This window comes from Telmatherina bonti, assembly GCF_933228915.1.
Source record: "Telmatherina bonti genome assembly, chromosome: 5".
Taxonomy (NCBI): Eukaryota; Metazoa; Chordata; class Actinopteri; order Atheriniformes; family Telmatherinidae; genus Telmatherina; species Telmatherina bonti.
Window position 1 is genome coordinate 21,610,366 of NC_136623.1, and position 18,561 is coordinate 21,628,926.

Here is an 18,561-nt window from a genome sequence, read left to right on the forward strand (position 1 = left end):
GCTCATTGTGAACCTGCTTTCATCTGTGAAGAGCACAGGGCGCCAGTGGTGAATTTGCCAATCTTGGTGTTCTCTGGCAAATGCCAAATATCCTGCACGGTGTTGGGCTGTAAGCACAACCCCCACCTGAGGACGTTGGGCCCCCATACCGCCCTCATGGAGTCTGTTTCTGACTGTTTAAGCAGACACATGCACATTTGTGGCTTGCTGGAGCTCATTTTGCAGGGCTCTGGCAGTGCTCCTCCTGTTCCTCCTTGCACAAAGAAGGAGGTAGCGGTCCTGCTGCTGGGTTGATGCCCTCCCACGGCCTCCTCCATGTCTCCTGCTGTACTGGCCTGTCTCCTGGTAGCACCTCCATGCTCTGGACACTACGCTGACAGACACAGCAAACCTTCTTGCTACAGCTCGCACTGATGTGCCATCCTGGATGAGCTGAAGTACCTGAGCCACTTGTGTGGGTAGTAGACTTCATCTCATGCTACCACTAGAGTGAAAGCACCGCCAGCATTCAAAAGTGACCAAAACATCAGCCAGAAAGCATCCGAACTGAGAAGTGGTCTGTGGTCACCACCTGCAGAACCACTCCTTTATCGGGTGTGTCTTGCCAATTGCCGATAATTTCCACCTGTTGTCTATTCCATTTGCACAACAGCATCTGAAATTGATTGTTAATCAGTGTTGCTTCCTAAGTGGACAGTTTGATTTCACTGACATGTGGTTGACTTGGAGTTACATTGTGTTGTTTAAGTGTTGTGGTGACTGCAGGTTGAAGTCAACTGATTGATTAAATTACGTTTACCAGTTGTTAAGATGTTGTAACCAAGTTGTGCAATGACTAAAACACTTTCATTAGTTCCAGATAACTCTGGCTATGTTTTCAAGCCGATTGTGAGCCTAATCTGTAACCTGTTAATAATAAGCTCTATTATTTGTTCAAATTGTGACTCTATGAGCCTCAGTCATATTTTACCATCAGAAATATCACTGCCATTTACTTCTGTTTGGTGAAGTTGTGTGCTTCGCCTGCATTGAGTTTTCAATCCATGCATCTGCTATTGATTCAGATGTGTCTTCAGAGTCAATTTCAAAGGCTGAAAAGCAAAGAAACCAACTGCAATGCCACTTGTTTTTCAGATCTGCAAATTATTTGTCCCTATAGGTCCAATTAGTGCCTGTGGCCATGATTTAATTTAAAATTGATAGTAAAGTCTGGCATGTGGAATATCTCAGTGATTCGCCTCAAGTCGAAGCATGTATATAGGCCTGATTTCTGATGAGTTTATATAGAATTTTTTTTTTTTTTAAATTTAGTATTCATCATGTGTATGGTCTAAGAAATTCCATTTTTATTGATTTGATATTTGATTTTTGGGTAGTTGAATTGATACTGTATAAAAAGTTCTCAGATAAGTCAGATAAGTAAATAATATGAAAACAAAATATTATTTGAGGGTAAATTTATAGTAATATTTGGTGGTTGAAACATGCACCACTCTATTGTGTTTAGGGTTCATCATTTTGGTCATATAGTAGAACTGAACTCTAAAAAGGGCCACTAAGTCAAAAACCAACTTCATATGTAACACACCTGAAGCATTAATCCAATTCCTTGGAATGGGACTGATTTTAAAATCATAACTTTGTGTGAAAATCTACAGCAGTTTCGCTCCTCTCTGTGTTATTGCCGCTTTTACAGTTTGTACTACTGTATGTTATGGGAATAAGACACACAAAAGAAGAGAAGTGTGCAGGCACACAAAGACAGAATCTAGATGAATTGGGATTAACTTTGTTTGATAAAGTTTCTGTTTGTGCAACAAAACGAAATATAGTTTTTATCGCCTGAATGGCTTGTTAGTGATAACAGTTTTGTTAGCAACCAGCACCAGAACCCGCTCAGGATTGCTGGTATTGGGTTTTCTTCTTTGTGATATTATAATGAAGTTATCTTGATTGTTTTAAATCACCCAGTTCTTTAACAAGATCCTTTTATGTTCGTTTTTTAATCTAACAGACTCCTTTAACAAAAACTGAGATTTAGTAGGACAGCGGGGTAACTGGGTAATGTTACTGGTAAGGCAGCAGTGGACCAGGGAATTTTTTCATTTACAGCAAAATGTATTTGTAAAATTGACATTGTTTGGGCCGTACCACGGCTTTGACAGCCAGAAGAAGCCTTTACATCAGACCTTATCAGTGGTTACTGACTGCATCAGTTTTTATTGACTTAACTGTGCTTGGAAACAGATTTTGCTCAACTGCAAAATAGGAAACTATAAAATGTAAAAAGTTTTGCAACTGAACCCAACTTTTTATGCTAGAATCTCATTGGCTCACAGAACTACAGGCCTCAGGAAAGTGGTCTGCAGTTGGACCCTTCTTTATGAGCTGTAGGCAAGCGGTGTGGGGTGAGATGGGGATAATTTGCATATTGATAGGCCAAGACATATCAAATGAGGCAACTGTGTCAAGTCACACTGAAGCAATTTAAGGCACGGAGGGATCATATTAATGAAAAAGTTGCATGTAAATTTGATCAGCACTTAGTTTTTCAACATTGAGCCAAAGCTACTTATAAAAATAAACAATAATAATGCAAAATACTAATAAATAATTAAAATTAACCAGGTGAAACACCGACAGTGTCGAGAAAACAAAATGCTTATCCGCCAAGAATGGAGGCAGGGGTGCTTGTGTGTTTTTGTGTTTGTCTTGCATGGGTGTTTGCTCATGTAGAGATATTAAGAGCAGATGATTAGGAGGGTGGTGCAGCAGTGATTTAGAGGCCCCACTAGGCCTAATGATAAAAAGGTCTCAAGGAACCTGTAAGGGAGGGGTAGATGCCCAAACATAAACAACAACAGCTATAAACACTCATCAGGCTCGGCTCAGAGTGTCCCACTTATTACACAGAAAGATGATGTCTCAGGTCCTTATTCCGTCTCATCTTGGTTTCCTCACTCCCGAAAGAAACTGTCTTTCCCTCAAAGTTGTAAAATGTCCCCTCATGCCTTCCTCCAACACCTCCCCCACTCTATCTGCCCTGTGGTGAGGTGGTTATTGAGATCATGGTGCGTCTGAGTGACAGTGATAACCGGTACCCAGGTGCCACTGGCACATGGTGTTTAATTAATTAATGAGACCGCGGGGTTGGTTTTCTAATTCCACCTAGCCGGCACCGGGGTGTGGGGGAGATAGCCGTGAAGTGTTTAAGTGTGTGTTTTCAGGCAAAGTAAGAAGAGATGTATGTGAAAATGTGTGTGTGTTATGAGTGTATATCTATTTTGTTGGCAGTTTTGGAGCTAGTTTCCCTGTTAGTAGAACATTAAACATGTATGGAATATTTTTACTCTGACTTTTAATCATGTCTTGTGATTGGAAGTTAATCATGAGCTAAATGAAGCTGATGACGAGAGAAATTCAGTTAGTGTTCATACATTAGTCTGAACTCTTCCTGCACACTAACCAGGTCATGGACTCAGTGCACTGGAATAAAGAAAAGCACACTTCGTATATAAACAAAACACAATTAGCAAGTGGTGTTTGCAATTGATCTAACCTGGTGAAATATGGGTGAAAATGTTACAAAGTGTTTTTTTTTTCAGTTCTTTCTTCATTGCGCATTATTTCTACCAGACGAAAAGTACTTTATCTAACATTTGTACACTTCCATGCTAATAAATATGACAATAAACTGTAATTAGGACCAAGATTGTTAATACTTGAGCCCAAAACCTTTGTGAATATTTTGTCAGACTTTTTGTCCTTTATTTTTTACAATTTCTATGTTCTTTCTTCTTTTTAAAATATTATCTTCAGTTTGAAGAAAAAAAACTAATAATTGCAAACGAGCTTTCTCTGCTTTGCAGACACAAATCGGATACCCACTGCCATCCTCAGGCATAGATGGATAAAGAAACTCTTATTGATAACAAGTAACTTTGCTAAATGTGAAACTGTGATATTAATAGACAAACATCTGTTATTGAGTACCATGCTATGATTCATGGCTGCATTTATTTTATGTAAGAAAATAATACTGAAAATAATCTCTGTGAACCATTTTGTGTATTTTCTTTTAAGTCTGATCGACCTATTTCCAATTTTAACATATAAGATTTAAATTCTTCCAAGAACAAGTTTATGCATGACCCGAAATATTTAAGAGGTGTACACATGGTCATTGCACATTCCTATACAGTGCACAGTAAATACATAGATGTGTATTACAAATCTGCTATATTTTTGGGTCCCAAAATTGAGCACAGTTGTAGTCACTCAGCACTTATAAATGGAAATCCCTGACAAAATATTATATTTCTTGCTTTTCTGAACTGCATAAAAATGCCTCACTGCACACCTTAAGCTCCAAATTATTTGGCATTTTGCTCTAGTCGCTGGTGGATTTTAGTGCTTCAGAAATGCAGAGAGGGACAAGGAGCTTTCCTTGTCATGAATGATCAAATATGCTTAAATGCATGAGAAACCTGCATTTGTATTCACAGCTTGTCTTTAAGAGCAGTTTTACACAGTTCATGTTAGCAAATTATGTATTTCATACTTTACTGCCTCCATAAACTACTCAAATATATGAGCTCACATGCTATAAATGTTAACGGTGCCCAACTCTTGCAGTCAGACACTGGCTGAACAGTTTTAGCAGCTGATATCACAGTTGAAAGGGATGATTTACCGAAGCTCCATAAAACTATTCTCTCTGTGAGAAATCACAATAAAACGTCTATAATTTCTGATAGTGAAATATTATGGATAGACTCCATAAAAATAGCTTTATGACCCAGGGAAGGGAAGTCTTATGACTTGTTCAGACCTGTATATTGTGCTTGAAACATCTTATAACTTAAAGAAAACTGAGTAAATATGTGACATTTGCAATAATCTGATTAACAGTAAGTGTATGCAAAAGGAAAAAAGTGCAAATTAAAGATAATTATCTGGATGTAATAACTTTGTCTCCAAATCCCCAAAACAGTTAAGTGTGATGGTTTACAAGTACACAAGATTTACTGTTGCACAGTTGTCAAAGCTAAAATTCACCTTTCAGTTTAAACCAACCTCTCAACTTCTATTACAGTGTAATGAAGATAATTTCCACAGCGGTAGCCTGTTGGTTATTAGACACAGCTGCATTACTGACTACTAAACAACGTACGGACAATAAACTAATTCCTCACATCTTCTTTTTAACCGTTTTATTCAGGGATCAGCACAACAAATCATCTGCCTCCATCTAACCCTATAATCTGTTTCCAATCTATAATCTTCTTTTCCACCAAACAGCTCCCTGTTCTCTTCCACTGCTTCTATAAATCTCCTCATTGGTCTTCCTCTAGCCACCCTCCCTGGTAGTTCCAAGCTCAGTGTCTTTCTGGCGATATTTAACATGCCACATCTGTACATGCTCAACCTGACTTCTCTGACTAACACGCATAGTGATGTACTCTTTCCTGATTCTGTCCATATCAATCACTCCCAAAGAGAACCTCAACAAAAATCATGTATTATTTTAGTTTAATCAAAAGCATACTTCAAGTACGTGTAAACATATTGTCTGACATGAAATCGTGTGCATCATAGTTCATATATTTGCTTTGGCCTGGTTGTAACAGAAGAAGCCTGTATAGAAAAGAGGCTTTCTCTGAGAGTGAGAGATAACACTGCTTGCAAAATAACCACAGGCATGTACGGTATCTAATTTTTAAAAGAAGTATATATATATCTTGTAAGGACCTTTGCAGGAATGTCCAATACAGTGCTTGTCATTGTGGATTAATTGTCCATAAAGTGTTTAAGTTTGTGGCATAAAAAGTAAACAGGATTCTGTGAAGTTGGACGATATTTTGCCCTTCTGTGTTTGTGCAGGGGTGTGCAGTAGAGTCCAGATAAATACCTTGTCAAGTCAGCTGTAGCCCTACTTGGGTATGCGTCTGAACTTACAAGTTAAGAAGAAAGAATTATCATACTTTACAACCAACAACCCTAATCTGAGTTTTGATCACATTTTGTTAAGGTTTCTATCCATCATTTTCCCAACATATTTCTATATAAATCATGGCTCAGTGCTTAAATATAGAAAAATTTCAATCTTTTAAGCTGCTTGAATTTCAACCAAACTTAGTGTTTTAGATGCATAATGTTTCCCGTTATAGATTGTATTGTTAGCAACAAAACAAAATGCCAAATCTAACAGCAAACTGGCCGTCTTGAACAATCTGAGACTGAATTACTAAAGTGAAACAAAAATAAAGCCAATTATCAACTCTTGACTCCATCTTCACAATTAACATGCAAATATGTCAGTGGTATTGATTTTCTCTCAGAAAGGAAGCAAATACGTTTTAAGTGCTGAACTATTCCGAATTGGCCATCATGTTTTGTTGGCATGGCTCAATTTGATCAATAACTGTTGTGGTGGACTGGGCTGATGAGGCACAAGGAGTTCAATTAGATCAATCAACTTTTTGTTTTCATTAATATTTGATGTTAAATTCATGCCTAAGATAAGTGTGTGTCTTAATGCACACAAACACACACAGATATCCTGGCTCCCAGGTGGCTCTTCCTGGAGCAGCCATGCGATGCAGGAAAAGGAGAGAGGGAGGGGGAGGGAGAGGAGGAGACAACAGGAGAGCAGACCTCCCATTGAACTTGGCTCGTTTCCAGCTTTCATCCCTCCAAATAATCAGGTGTGAGAAAGTCACTCATGCCAGATTAAAAAAAAAAACACATTAACATGTGGGTACGCACCACATAACCATTCATTCATCATCACATCTAACAGAAACACACAACCAGGAGCAGTTTGCACCCTGACCTGCATACAGGATGACTTCTTTTTGTTTGTTTGCTTGTTGGTTTGTTTTTTAACCAGGAGATTGTTTGCTTTTGCTCTGGTGTGGAATAGATGAAGTCTGACTATGTAATAATGACCTAACGACTGGTGCAGGGCTAAGAACCCTTACAACCAGTGTGTACAGGAAGATGCAGATAGAAAGCCCTACGTGGTGCGCCCTGATCAAAGGGGGCCATCATCTACCTATGGCCCAGTAGGAGCTCTCAGCCTGCAGGTGTGATGCCTTGGTTCTGCACAGGAGAAACCGAGCAGAGCCCCACGCAGCTGTGGAGGATAACCTCCTGTGATTACACCCACTGAGGTGAATGTCAATCACGCTGTATACCTGGATGTGTGTTTGTGTCTGCAGGTGTGTGAGACAATGCCCCTCGATTGTGGATGCTTTGTGTACTACTCTGCTTTCTTACTGTGTGTGTGTGCGTGTGTGTGTGTGTGTGTGTGTGTGTGCGTGCGTGTATGAGTGTGTGTGTGTGCCCAGTGCCCAACGATGGCCTGTTAGATTGAGCTGTCAGTTGGCAGGCAGCAGATGAAGATTAATGGAGTGAGCAAACAATAAGAGGCTGGCAATGATCATAAATATGCTAATGACCATTATCAATACACACTCACTGACATGCATATAAGAGAGAGACAGAATGTGTATACAGTATTTATGCAGCATGTGGGATAGGAGGTGATTCAGGTTACTGAGTTAAAATCATTTTACCTCCCCTTGGGAAAGCCACAAACACACACATACACACATGCACACAAATTTTCAGACTGGCAGTGCATTGGCTGCCTGATGGACGGGCGAATCGAGCCTCCCATGTGCTGTGTTTGAATTGTGGGCTACAAAAGGGAGGGGAGGGCTCATTGAGTCGATGACATGATTGGTGTCACATTAAAATGTGTTTATTTAGTGTTTGTGCGTGTGTCAGAAGGGCAGCGGTTAGCGGCGGTGTCTGTGCCAAGCCCCTGATTAAGACTACAGGATCCGCTAATGGTACAATGAGAAGCTGATTAAGAGCAGAATAGATGGTGGAAAAAAAAAAAGAAAACCAGAGGGAGATAAAAAGCATAGACGGACAGATCTATTCACTAAACTGATGATAGAGTTCTTTGTTGTTCCATCCCATTCTGTGGTTCTCTGGGGGTCTTTACTGTGTCTCCATACACTGATTTTTTTTTTTTATGAAAAGCTCTCTATCTTTATCTCTTGTTGCATCCCCCTCCTTTGTCATTGTCTCCCTCACCACCCATCTGGGTCACAAAGCACAAAAGAGCAGAAAAGAAGCGTTGAAGTGAAACCTGGTTGTGGCCTTCATCAACTGAACGAACATTTCTTAACCTCCTTCTCCCCACTCCTCACCCCTGCTTGTCTTCTCACCGCCTACCTCACTCTGCTCCATTCGGGCCTGCAGAGTCCATTGGGAAATGCTGGGGGCTTACTGGGCTCTCCGACCTTCCTTGTCCTTTAAACACACATACACTCCAGCTGTTATACACACGCTATCTGCCCAGTTCTGATGGAGAGTGCAATTTGTGTGTGTGAAGGTGTCGATGGATGGAGTGTGTAAGGCAGACATAGGGAAGTGGTTATGATTGGGGTTAATGAGCTCACAGGGGACGCTGGGATAGCGAAGGCGGGCCAGGCTCACACACACCTCCCCAGAGCTTTTCTGAGACCCTTTAGTCCCCAAGAGAATTTGTTTGTGTGTGTGAGAGAACTTGGGCAGTTCCTGTAAGAAAACCCAACAGTCCCTGCGGTCATTATGCACCCGTTCTGCTGAGCTGGTTCTTGCTGCGCTCCACGGCAGGGGTAGTTAAGCATTTAGATGTTGAATATCAGTCCTTAAGACAAGGTCATTGCCAGCTGATTGGTTTTGGACTGTTACTGAGCAGAAGATACTGCTCCGAGAGGCAAAACAGAACCAGCGCAAAAAAGTCAGTGATGATCTCTAACACTGGATTGGTAGTATAAGTGTGGGTGTGTGTGAACAGGTGTGTGTGACAGCATGTCATTCTCTGTGTGTCTCATTATCATGCATCGTGTGTCAGTGTTGTCCAGGAGGCTGTTCCTGCTCGCTTTGCTCCAGGGGAGGGTTATAGATTACTGACTGAAGCAGGCCGGGGCCAGAAGAGCTGCTGGAGCCCAGACCTAAGAACTGTAGGCTGGGCACGGCTCTCAGCTCATCAGCCTCTCTCTTGAGGCAGCAAAGCTTAACCTGGAGCAAGTCTCTGATTAACCAGACTAATGACAGTACAGCCCGTAGTTCCCACTGCCCAACACCATAATCACTGCTTAAGGCCCTGCCTGGTCGGCATGTCTATATGGAAAGAGCCGCGTCACAGACAATAGATAACTCTACTGACAACAAGTGTTTTAAGTCAGCTGTCAATACGAGCTTTGAGAGTCACTTGCACAGGAGGGTACTAATATGTGAGTGGCTGAACCATTGCTGAAATATTTTTTTTTTTTGTCAGCTGTGCCAGTGTGTGACCGTGAATATGTGTGTGTGTATGTGTGGGTGTGTTTAATGAGCACTGATCGATGCCTCATCTGTGACTCCTTATTGCAAAAGCAAATATTTAATCAGCACAATGGCTCCCCTCAGCCTTTGGTACACACAAAGACCCCAACAGGCAAACAGTACTAACCAAACTATGTATGCAAATAAGACAAAAATGGCTATTTGCTCATATCCCCACAGTTACAGAGGATTACCCTGTGAGTGCAGTCACCATTCACTGGTGGAGATCCGCACGAAGGTGAAGGGGTGCATTTTCTCTGCAGTCTGAAGGACATGCCAATAATGCTTACTGTGAGTAAAGTGATTTCTGACAACTCCTAAATGAATCCCTGTGGTTGGAGAGGCCCACAGCTAGATCACAGACCTGGTATATGACTGTTTGCGTGTGTGTGAGAGAGTTGGAGGCAGAGGTAATAGCTTGCTGTTAAAAGTAGCGTTGAGTCGATAAGCGATCTCACTTCTGTCAAATACAGAATGAGACAAAGACGTTAAATTTAGATGCCAAAATGAGATAAATCTGCAGTTTTTCCTCTGCAACTGTAGAAAATGTACAATGATTTCTGCAATTCTGCAACACAAAGTATGAGCGTCCAAAGAGTAAGAGAGTAGAGGAACTGGGCGGTAGATAGATGCTTAGCAAACCCAGGAAAAAAAAAACAGAAAAAAAACCAGAAGGAAAAGAAAAATTCTGGTTAATCTTTTAATACAAATACTTTGTTACAAGTGCAATTGATAGAAAATGATGAAGTTATGATGGTTTCCAACAATTCCTTATAAAAAATATTTGCTGTTGTTGCTGTTTCTGTTTCATGCATCATTAAGCTTGCGATGCAGAAAATACATTTCAGAAATTCAGGTTTTGTGAAGCTTCAATGGGATGTCTTAATTTCACTTATCAAATTTTGAAAATGCTTGCAGGAGAACGTTAAAGAAAATGACATTTTCAGCTCACAATGCATGTGTCAGCCAATCAGATCACTCAGCTAATCATTCCTTTATCATGACAGATTGCCACTAGATGCGTTTTTCTGCAACTTCTTCCCAGAGGTACTTGTAGGATAAAGGAGTGCTCAGCCAAATTTATTTATGGACCAAACCCCTAAACGGAGACAACATGGTAGTTAACTTTACAATCACTTAAAAGAGTAGATGGAAACTGAAGGTCGGTCTTTCATGAAAGATTGAAAAAAGTGAGTTTTTTGGGGGGGGGTTTTCTCGAAAGCATCACAGATGTTGGCTTTTGAAAGCCTTTTGGAACCGCCCCTTTTTGGCACATTGTAGTTAAAAATGATATTCTTGTCATTTTCAAATCCAATAATCTTTTCACTTGTATGTTGAGAAGGAACGTTTCACCGATAGGTAAGGGAATCTCTTCACATCTTCTCGTCTTTAGCATTAAAAGACAGTTTGTGATATTTTAATTTTTTTTTTTTTTTTTAACCAATTTTATACGTAGTTTATACATTTAACTTACCATATATCTTGGAATATTTCGGGTAAATTAGATGCTTAATTCTATAAATGATTATGTGAGAGAAAAAAAAGCAGCAACTTAACAGGGAAGACTGAAGGATAAACACATGTTTCTTACTGGCACATGTATCTTTTGAATATCCTTTTCATGATCTCAGCCTTAGGCAACGTGAACATAAAATTCTTTTGTGTTGGTTTGGTCCATTGATTTGTGCAGTAGTTTGACAGAGGGAAGAGAAGAAGACGTGTCGGGGCAGGAGCTCCGTACTCTTTGCCCAGTTCTCAGTCTACAGGAGCTCTTATTGACTGACAGTTCTGACTAAGCCATCCACATTGCTGCTGATCCCCCAGAACATCCAGGACTTACCTTGTGTATTTGCAAAGCACAACTGCATGAGGGAACAGACATACATTTTTCCATGCGTGTGCGTTGCATACGTGTTAAGCTGTGCCTTTACATGTGCTACTTGATGGCCAAGCGGATGACAGATTCAAGCATGCAGTCACAGCAGCTGTGTTTCTCAATGGATCCAGCAGCCATTGTCCTGCTGTCACTAACTCGTCTCTCAGGCCCAGGAGACACACCAATGACATTTACCAGATGCCCCCACCCACCCCCCACTCGACGCCACGCACACACACACACACACACACACACACACACCAGCTTCTTGTCTTCTCTCATTCTTGCTCTCTCACCCACTGCTTCCACCCCATCTCTCTCTCATTCTCTCTTTCTGTCACTCCATCTTTCTCCGTCTGTGGCATGATGTACGGGGACAGATGTGTGTGGGTATGTGAGTGTGTGTGCGAGAGAGAGACAGAGTGAGTGTTTGTAATAATGAGTGGCCCTTTAAGGCTATTAAGCTAAGATTGGTACGCCCAGAGTCCCTCATTACCCAGCCAGCATTGTCCCCTACACGGAATGGTAATTGGTGCGGAGAGAGAGAGGGCTGGTGGAAATAATAAGAGGATAAACACGGGATAATTGGGTGGATCGAGACCAAGAGAGGCAATTGATCAGGTTGATTTGTGTCTGCACAGAGAGGCTGTGTGAAGAGTATAAAGGTTAAAGGTCACACACACTCTTGTATGTGCACACACATATTTTGACTCGTCTGCTTTACACACAAGTGTCGCTCTACAGACGTGCGCCCAGTATGAAATGAGAGATAGGACTGGGCACATACATACATGCAGACAGGTATAGTTCTTATTGGTACTTAAATTACTGATGCCACTTTGCATTGATATTCTAGCAAGTTTTTGTTTATCATTAATGCTGCCTGGCCGTGCGTTTGTTTATTTTAATGATTATGGGTGGTAGTCAGAACTCTCTGAGAGTCACTGCTGCCTTTATCCTTCATAAAGTGAAGCATCAGCATCACCTGCAGGATACACCAATGAACAGCAGTTTCTTTGTCGTATTTGTGTGAACCTCACCTGGTTCCTGCAAAATAGAAAAAAAAAGTCCCCAGTTTAATTGATTTTTATCATAATCCAGAACGTCAAATTATTAAACTAACTTTTTACATTGTGTAGTTAAGCAGATTTTTGTTATTTAACAGCAATCTGCAATCTTTATTTCTCTAGTAAAGCCGCAACTCAACAAAGACTTTATTTCAAAATGATCATTTTATAGATTACATTTATGTTTTATTATAATAAGTAAACAGCATAGTTACAATTCTTTAGTGTAAACTACATGAACTTATTCATGAAATATCTGAGGAAGAACAATACGGAGACAGAAATGTCACCTTTATATTCCTCAGTAAGTAAAGTACATTTGTAATTCTTTTAATGTTGAAATGATTTTACTTATTTAATGGTTACATGTAAAACAGATTCACAAATTTTTTTCCGAGCATGGAAATGTTTGGATGTAAATTATTTTTGTTTTGCAGGTTTTATTCATCCTGACAACAGTTCTGATGGAAGCTGCTGAGTCAAATTTAAACTGTAGAGTAATGTCGCCACCATGTGGCAGAAAAATATATTACAATAGATAGAAGAATGTAGAATAACGTAATATCTAACCATTTATATAATTTGCACTAAGTCTAACTGGATTCTAGTGATTCTTTCATTCTTCCTTTCTTTAAAAAAATCTATAGAACTGATTAAAACTATAAAAATGACACCTGAGGACTCTTATGGATATTTTATAAGCTGATGGGAGTATTTAGACCCACTATGATGACCCAGTATCGGCCTACATTTTAAATTCTATATTTTTGGGGTGGATGTGTGGAGAAAGAGATAAAGAATACTGGTATCTGTCTTCATAATATCGATCTCATTCTAAACTCAAACAGAACCTACTTTTCACATCACTGCGGTCTAGTCTGCAGGAGGACGGATGAAAACAAGTCTCCAATTGATCGGTTCTGATAAGAGCACGTTGCGCATGCTGATTGGACGGTATGGTGATTGACTGGGAACGGAGAGGAGAGGGCGACTGGGCGAAACCATTCGTCCAATTTAGAAATGTGTAGAAATTAATTACCTCATCCAGGCATCCAGTTTCTGGTTTTGTGGTGGATTATGGATGTGCTTCTGTATTAGAAGTCAAAATAACAAATCCGGGTAATTTAGAGTCGGATTAGCCTCGTCATCACACCGCGAGCGGCTCAGCATCCCCTCGCATCCCTGCGATCACACCAACACGGATGCGGTGATGATTTTGTGAATCTGCAATGGATCCCTGCCAAGAACCAGAAATACAAACAACAATGTGGATCCAGCACCAATCTCTTTCTCTCTAGTCGTCTTCACAGCTGCTTGGTTCATTATTTGCCATGATTTTCGCGCGGAGGCTCGTGCATTTGTCAGTGCTGCTCATTCAGAGTGGATGGTGGAGAGTCGCGCCGAGCCCCACCGATGAAGGAGCGCTCCGGACCGGCCACGGAGAGCATGGGGAGCCGGGCCATCAGGAGCATCACAAGGACTCCTACAGCACCTTTGCCTCTGAGTTCCTTGAATCCAGATATCTGTCTGATGACGGTAAGTATGTGGATCACTTCATAGGACATTCAGAGTAAGTGATCTTTGTTTACATTGCATTCACGTAAAGATAAACAAACAACATGCTGCACTGAAGGCTCAGCAGTGAAGAGAAAATCAAAAAGAATCTCTTGGCAGAAGATAAGCTGCTGCAACTGTTACATCCAACCTGTCTCTTATGTAGGAGCCCTTTCAGCACCCAGGCCAGCTCCCTGCTGGTTGCTGCCCACCCCCTTCCTCCTCTCTCACACACATACACACACATGGCAGATGGCTTCTCCTTAGTTGGCCCTTAGCTGAAATCTGCCATCAGCTGTTTTGTGTGGAACCAGCAGAATGACTGATTTTGCCTCTTGCAGGTTATCCATTCCCCACTGCCCCACCAGTTGATCCTTTTGCCAAGATCAAAGTCAGCGACTGCGGAGTAACCAAAGGCTGCATACGGTTAGAAACACAATCCACAATTGCCACTCATGTCTTTCTGTAAACAGGGCTCATGTGCACCCACATTCTCAGTTATCTTCCACGCTGTGGCATAACTACAGACAGCTGCTGCTAAACTCAGGAATTCTCCACAGATTTTTTTTTGTTCCCTAAAACTGGATTAAATTTATTCAGACAGTGCCCATGGTTTAACTGGTGCTAATATAAAGTTACCTACACATTTTCTAAGTAGACGTGTCTAGTGCCTTATAAGTTTATTATTACCATGCGTGTGCATGTCCAGGTATGGGAAACCAGGGTGTGATGCAGAGACATGCGAGTACTTTCTGAGTTATCGTCGCATTGGGACAGATGTGGAGTTTGAGATGAGTGCAGACACAGACGGCTGGGTGGCTGTTGGTTTCTCCTCTGACAAGAAAATGGTCAGTATTACTCAAATTCTTTGCACGATGATACAGTTAGAACAGCTCTGTGGCATAGAAGAGATAACACATATTTCTAAGATTTTGTTTCCAAATGATCAGTTGAACTCAGATGCTTTGAAAGATGGTACTGGATAAATGATGAAACATGTGAGGCTTCCAGAATAAACAGCATAATTAACAATTTTTACACTCATTTTTTTTAATATGATTTGATTATAAAAGCAGCTAACATGGGTGATGTGGCCCTTAAAGGCAGATACATACGTATTTATTCCTTGCTTTTTTTCTGTGCCCCTCAATCCTACATATTAAATGATCTGATGTAATAAATAACTGGTTGTAATGCTTATAGTTTACATCCACACTGATATCAGTCAGTCAGTCAAGTTTTTTTTTTTTTTTTTTTTTTTTATAAAGAACTTAAACAAATAAAACTACTTAGTTTTGTTTGTTTTTATGTTCTCTCTTGATGGTTTTTTTTAATGTTGTTTTAATGTTTTTGTGTTTTGTTGTGAAGTGCTTTTTTATTTTTTATCTTGAAAGGTGCTATATAAATAAACCTTTACTTACCTACTTACTTACTTTGCTACAACCACAGCTGAACAAAATGCTGGACAGAGATGAAAACAAGAATAAAAACACAGTACACCTATAAATTATACATCTCACTTCACTCCACAATTGTCAGAGATCTGAAGTGAGTCTTTAGCCTGGCTTTAAGCAGCGGCAGGTCTCTGATGGAGCGTAACTCCAGGGGTGGAGAGTTCCAGGTATTGGCCCTACAACAAAGGCAAGATCACCCCACTGGTTCCACCTGGACCATGGGACCACCAGTAGGTGTTGTTCGGAGGAGAGCGGAGTTCTACTGGGCTGGTCAGGGCTCAGTAAGTCGCAAAGATAAAGAGGTGTAAGCTTGTGGATGGAACAAAAACCAGACAGTAGGAAGGATGAAATATGGATTTGGCACATGTGAGAAGATGCTGCTTCTGAAAGATGAGTATCAAAGAGGAATTAAACTTTAGGGACACAAATAATCTGTGACACCTTTCCACTGAGGTGTGCTGAACTGTTGTTTTATGTTCTTTAGAGTAGCACCACTGCAGTGCAGTGTTGTGTTCACAAACTGTAAAAGCATCACATGTTGTAGAAGTAAGATTCTAGAAAAGAAATGGTTGAGAATAACAAATTGGCAGTTTTGCTCCACCTATTACTCAAACCTTACCCATACTATCTCCAACAACCATGAAGTTCTCTTTTCCACTATTAATAAACTTAATTCCAGTGATTACACTTCCAACTCATTCACCGCTGACAAATGCAATTCCTTCCTCTCAGTCTTACAATCAAAAATCAATTCCACCTGTAACTTAACCCATCTCCCTTGCTGATTTAGCCAAAATCAGTCACTATGAAATCTCCCTGCTCCCCATCCCAGCCTCCCCTGTTAAACAGCGCCTCCCCACCATCTCTCCACTTATCACTAAGTGATAAAACTCCTCCCTTACTACCACTGTCCCTCATCCTCTCAAACTGGCTGTTATCACTCCCATTTCCAACTCCAATCCTGACAATATCAATAACTTTCAGCATATATCTGCTCCTTCTCTATTGTGGTGTCCCCCAAAGCTCAGTGCTTGATCCTCTCCTCTTTATCCTCTACCTTCTTGTGCTTGGTGTGATCAAGTCTCACCATGGTCTCTGTTTCCATTGCTATGCTGTGATATTAACCTATATACATATGCACCAAACCCTCAGACCCATGCTACCCTTTCAATCTGTCTTTCTAATATTAGTCTCTACACAGTAATTTTCTCAAACTTAACTCCAATAAGTCTGACGATCTCATAATTTGACCAAATATCCTCACCTGTACAGTCAAAGATTCCACCTCTCATTTGGTAACTCCACTCTGTCACCTTTATCCCCCTGCTGGAACATCTGAGTTACTTTTAATTGTTGCCACAACTCTTTGGAACTCTCCCACGATCTATCCGAGACACTACAGACCCAGCTACCTTCACAACCCGACTAAAAACGTACAATGTTTCACTCTGCTTTTGTTACAAAACATTTTATTTCATCTTTATTTGAGTCGTTTATCTGTTGGACCTTTGCTTTGTTATAAAGTGATCTCAGTTTAGTCAACATTTGTATTAGTTTCTTCTCATATTCTCCTATATTCTATTTTGTAAAGCATATTTGAGTTAATTAAGTGCCATAAAAACAAATAATAAAAAGAACAACAACAAAAAAATAAATAAATAATATGATATTATGATTATGATTATTATTGGATCAGTCAGTAATGTCCGTTACTGAAATCCCCACACAGAGTACTGTGTTCTTTTAATCACAGGGGAATCGACTCCTGTTCTTTTTTTTTAATTCTATCTCTGAATCAGTAAAGGTCCCAGTCACTATCAAAAATCTTAACTCAGGTGTGCTCTGATGGATTAAGTTTAAAACTAATTTAGAGGGATGTCTGCATTTAAATCATTGGAAGAAATGCATAAAAGAAATGTGATCAGTAATCATGGATGATAGTGTGCATTTCCTAACTATGATGTTCATGATTCAGTACCATATAAAATGGAAATGTGATGCAGATACACTGGTTTTATGTCACTACTGGTCTAAAATATGACATTAAAATCAGAACAACAACAAAAAAAGGCTTTATGAAGGTGTTTTTGAGTTAGTTTATTTTTATGTCACTCATCCATTATCTCATCATATGTGACAGTGTATGGTGCAAAACGTTGGGGCTTCTGCATGAACAAATGAATTACTGATCACCGTCTTCATGTTTAGCATCTACTGTATCAGAATGTAAGTTTTTTAAATTAAGCTAACTATGAATCATCCTTGCTGCTTTAGGGAGGAGACGATGTAATGGGATGTGTGCATGATGATAACGGGCGTGTGCGGATTCATCACTTCTACAACGTTGGCCAATGGGCCAAGGAGATCAAGAGGAACCCGGCCAGAGATGAAGAAGGCATTTTTGAGAACAACCGGGTCACCTGTCGGTTCAAGAGGCCATTATACGTCCCCAGAGAAGAAACTCTGGTGGACCTACATCTGTCATGGTATTACCTTTTTGCATGGGGACCAGCAATTCAAGGTGAGTATGCAAGCATACGTAAGAAGACGAACAGCTTTGCTTATGCTCCTTCTTGACAAATTGACTGCTATTTACTAACAGGTTCCATCACAAGGCATGACATCGACAGTCCTCCAGTCAGCGACCGCATGATCAGCATCTATAAATATGATGACATCTTCATGCCTTGCACAGCCTATCAGACCTTCAACTCTCCCCTCTGCTTACTGCTCATAGTAGCGCTCACTTTCTATCTCCTCATGGGAACGCCATGATGAACCACAGCGGATGACTGAAGGGAGAAGAAGAGAGTAAAGGCAGGATGAAGCAGCAATAAAAAAAAAAAGGTTGCCATGTCTATCTGATGCCACATTTAAGTGTGCACTTTGCACAGAGACTCTGTTAGATATATAAAAGATGATAGAATATATGTGCATTATTCACAAGATGAACTTGAAAAATTACTAAACCAATATTATAGCAGTCTTATAAAAGAGTAGCATTAGATGAAAATGGGCCTGTTATTTTCAGTATTTATGATAGCCTCCATTGGTTTAAAATACAGTGTTTACACATGCCAATGAATAAATCTCCCAAGTCTTTGAAACACTGCATGCACCAGTAAATCTGGGAATTAGTTCAGAAACCTGCTGTCCACTGGTGCTTCACAGTGAACTTGGCTGAAACACAAAGGTTTTCTGAGGACAAAAGAAAATAAAAGAG

The 18,561-nt window shown here is 40.3% G+C and overlaps 1 protein-coding gene across 1 annotated transcript; it reads left to right on the top strand.

The window, feature by feature from the left end:
- Positions 1-13,661: 13,661 nt before the first annotated feature.
- Positions 13,662-18,113, top strand: frrs1l (ferric-chelate reductase 1-like; the record flags this gene model as incomplete). The annotated part of the gene is made up of 5 exons (XM_079240156.1): positions 13,662-13,866; positions 14,226-14,310; positions 14,594-14,732; positions 17,613-17,859; positions 17,941-18,113. The coding sequence occupies 5 exons, from the start codon at positions 13,662-13,664 to the stop codon at positions 18,111-18,113; spliced, it is 849 nt and encodes a 282-aa protein (XP_079096282.1).
- Positions 18,114-18,561: the final 448 nt, after the last annotated feature.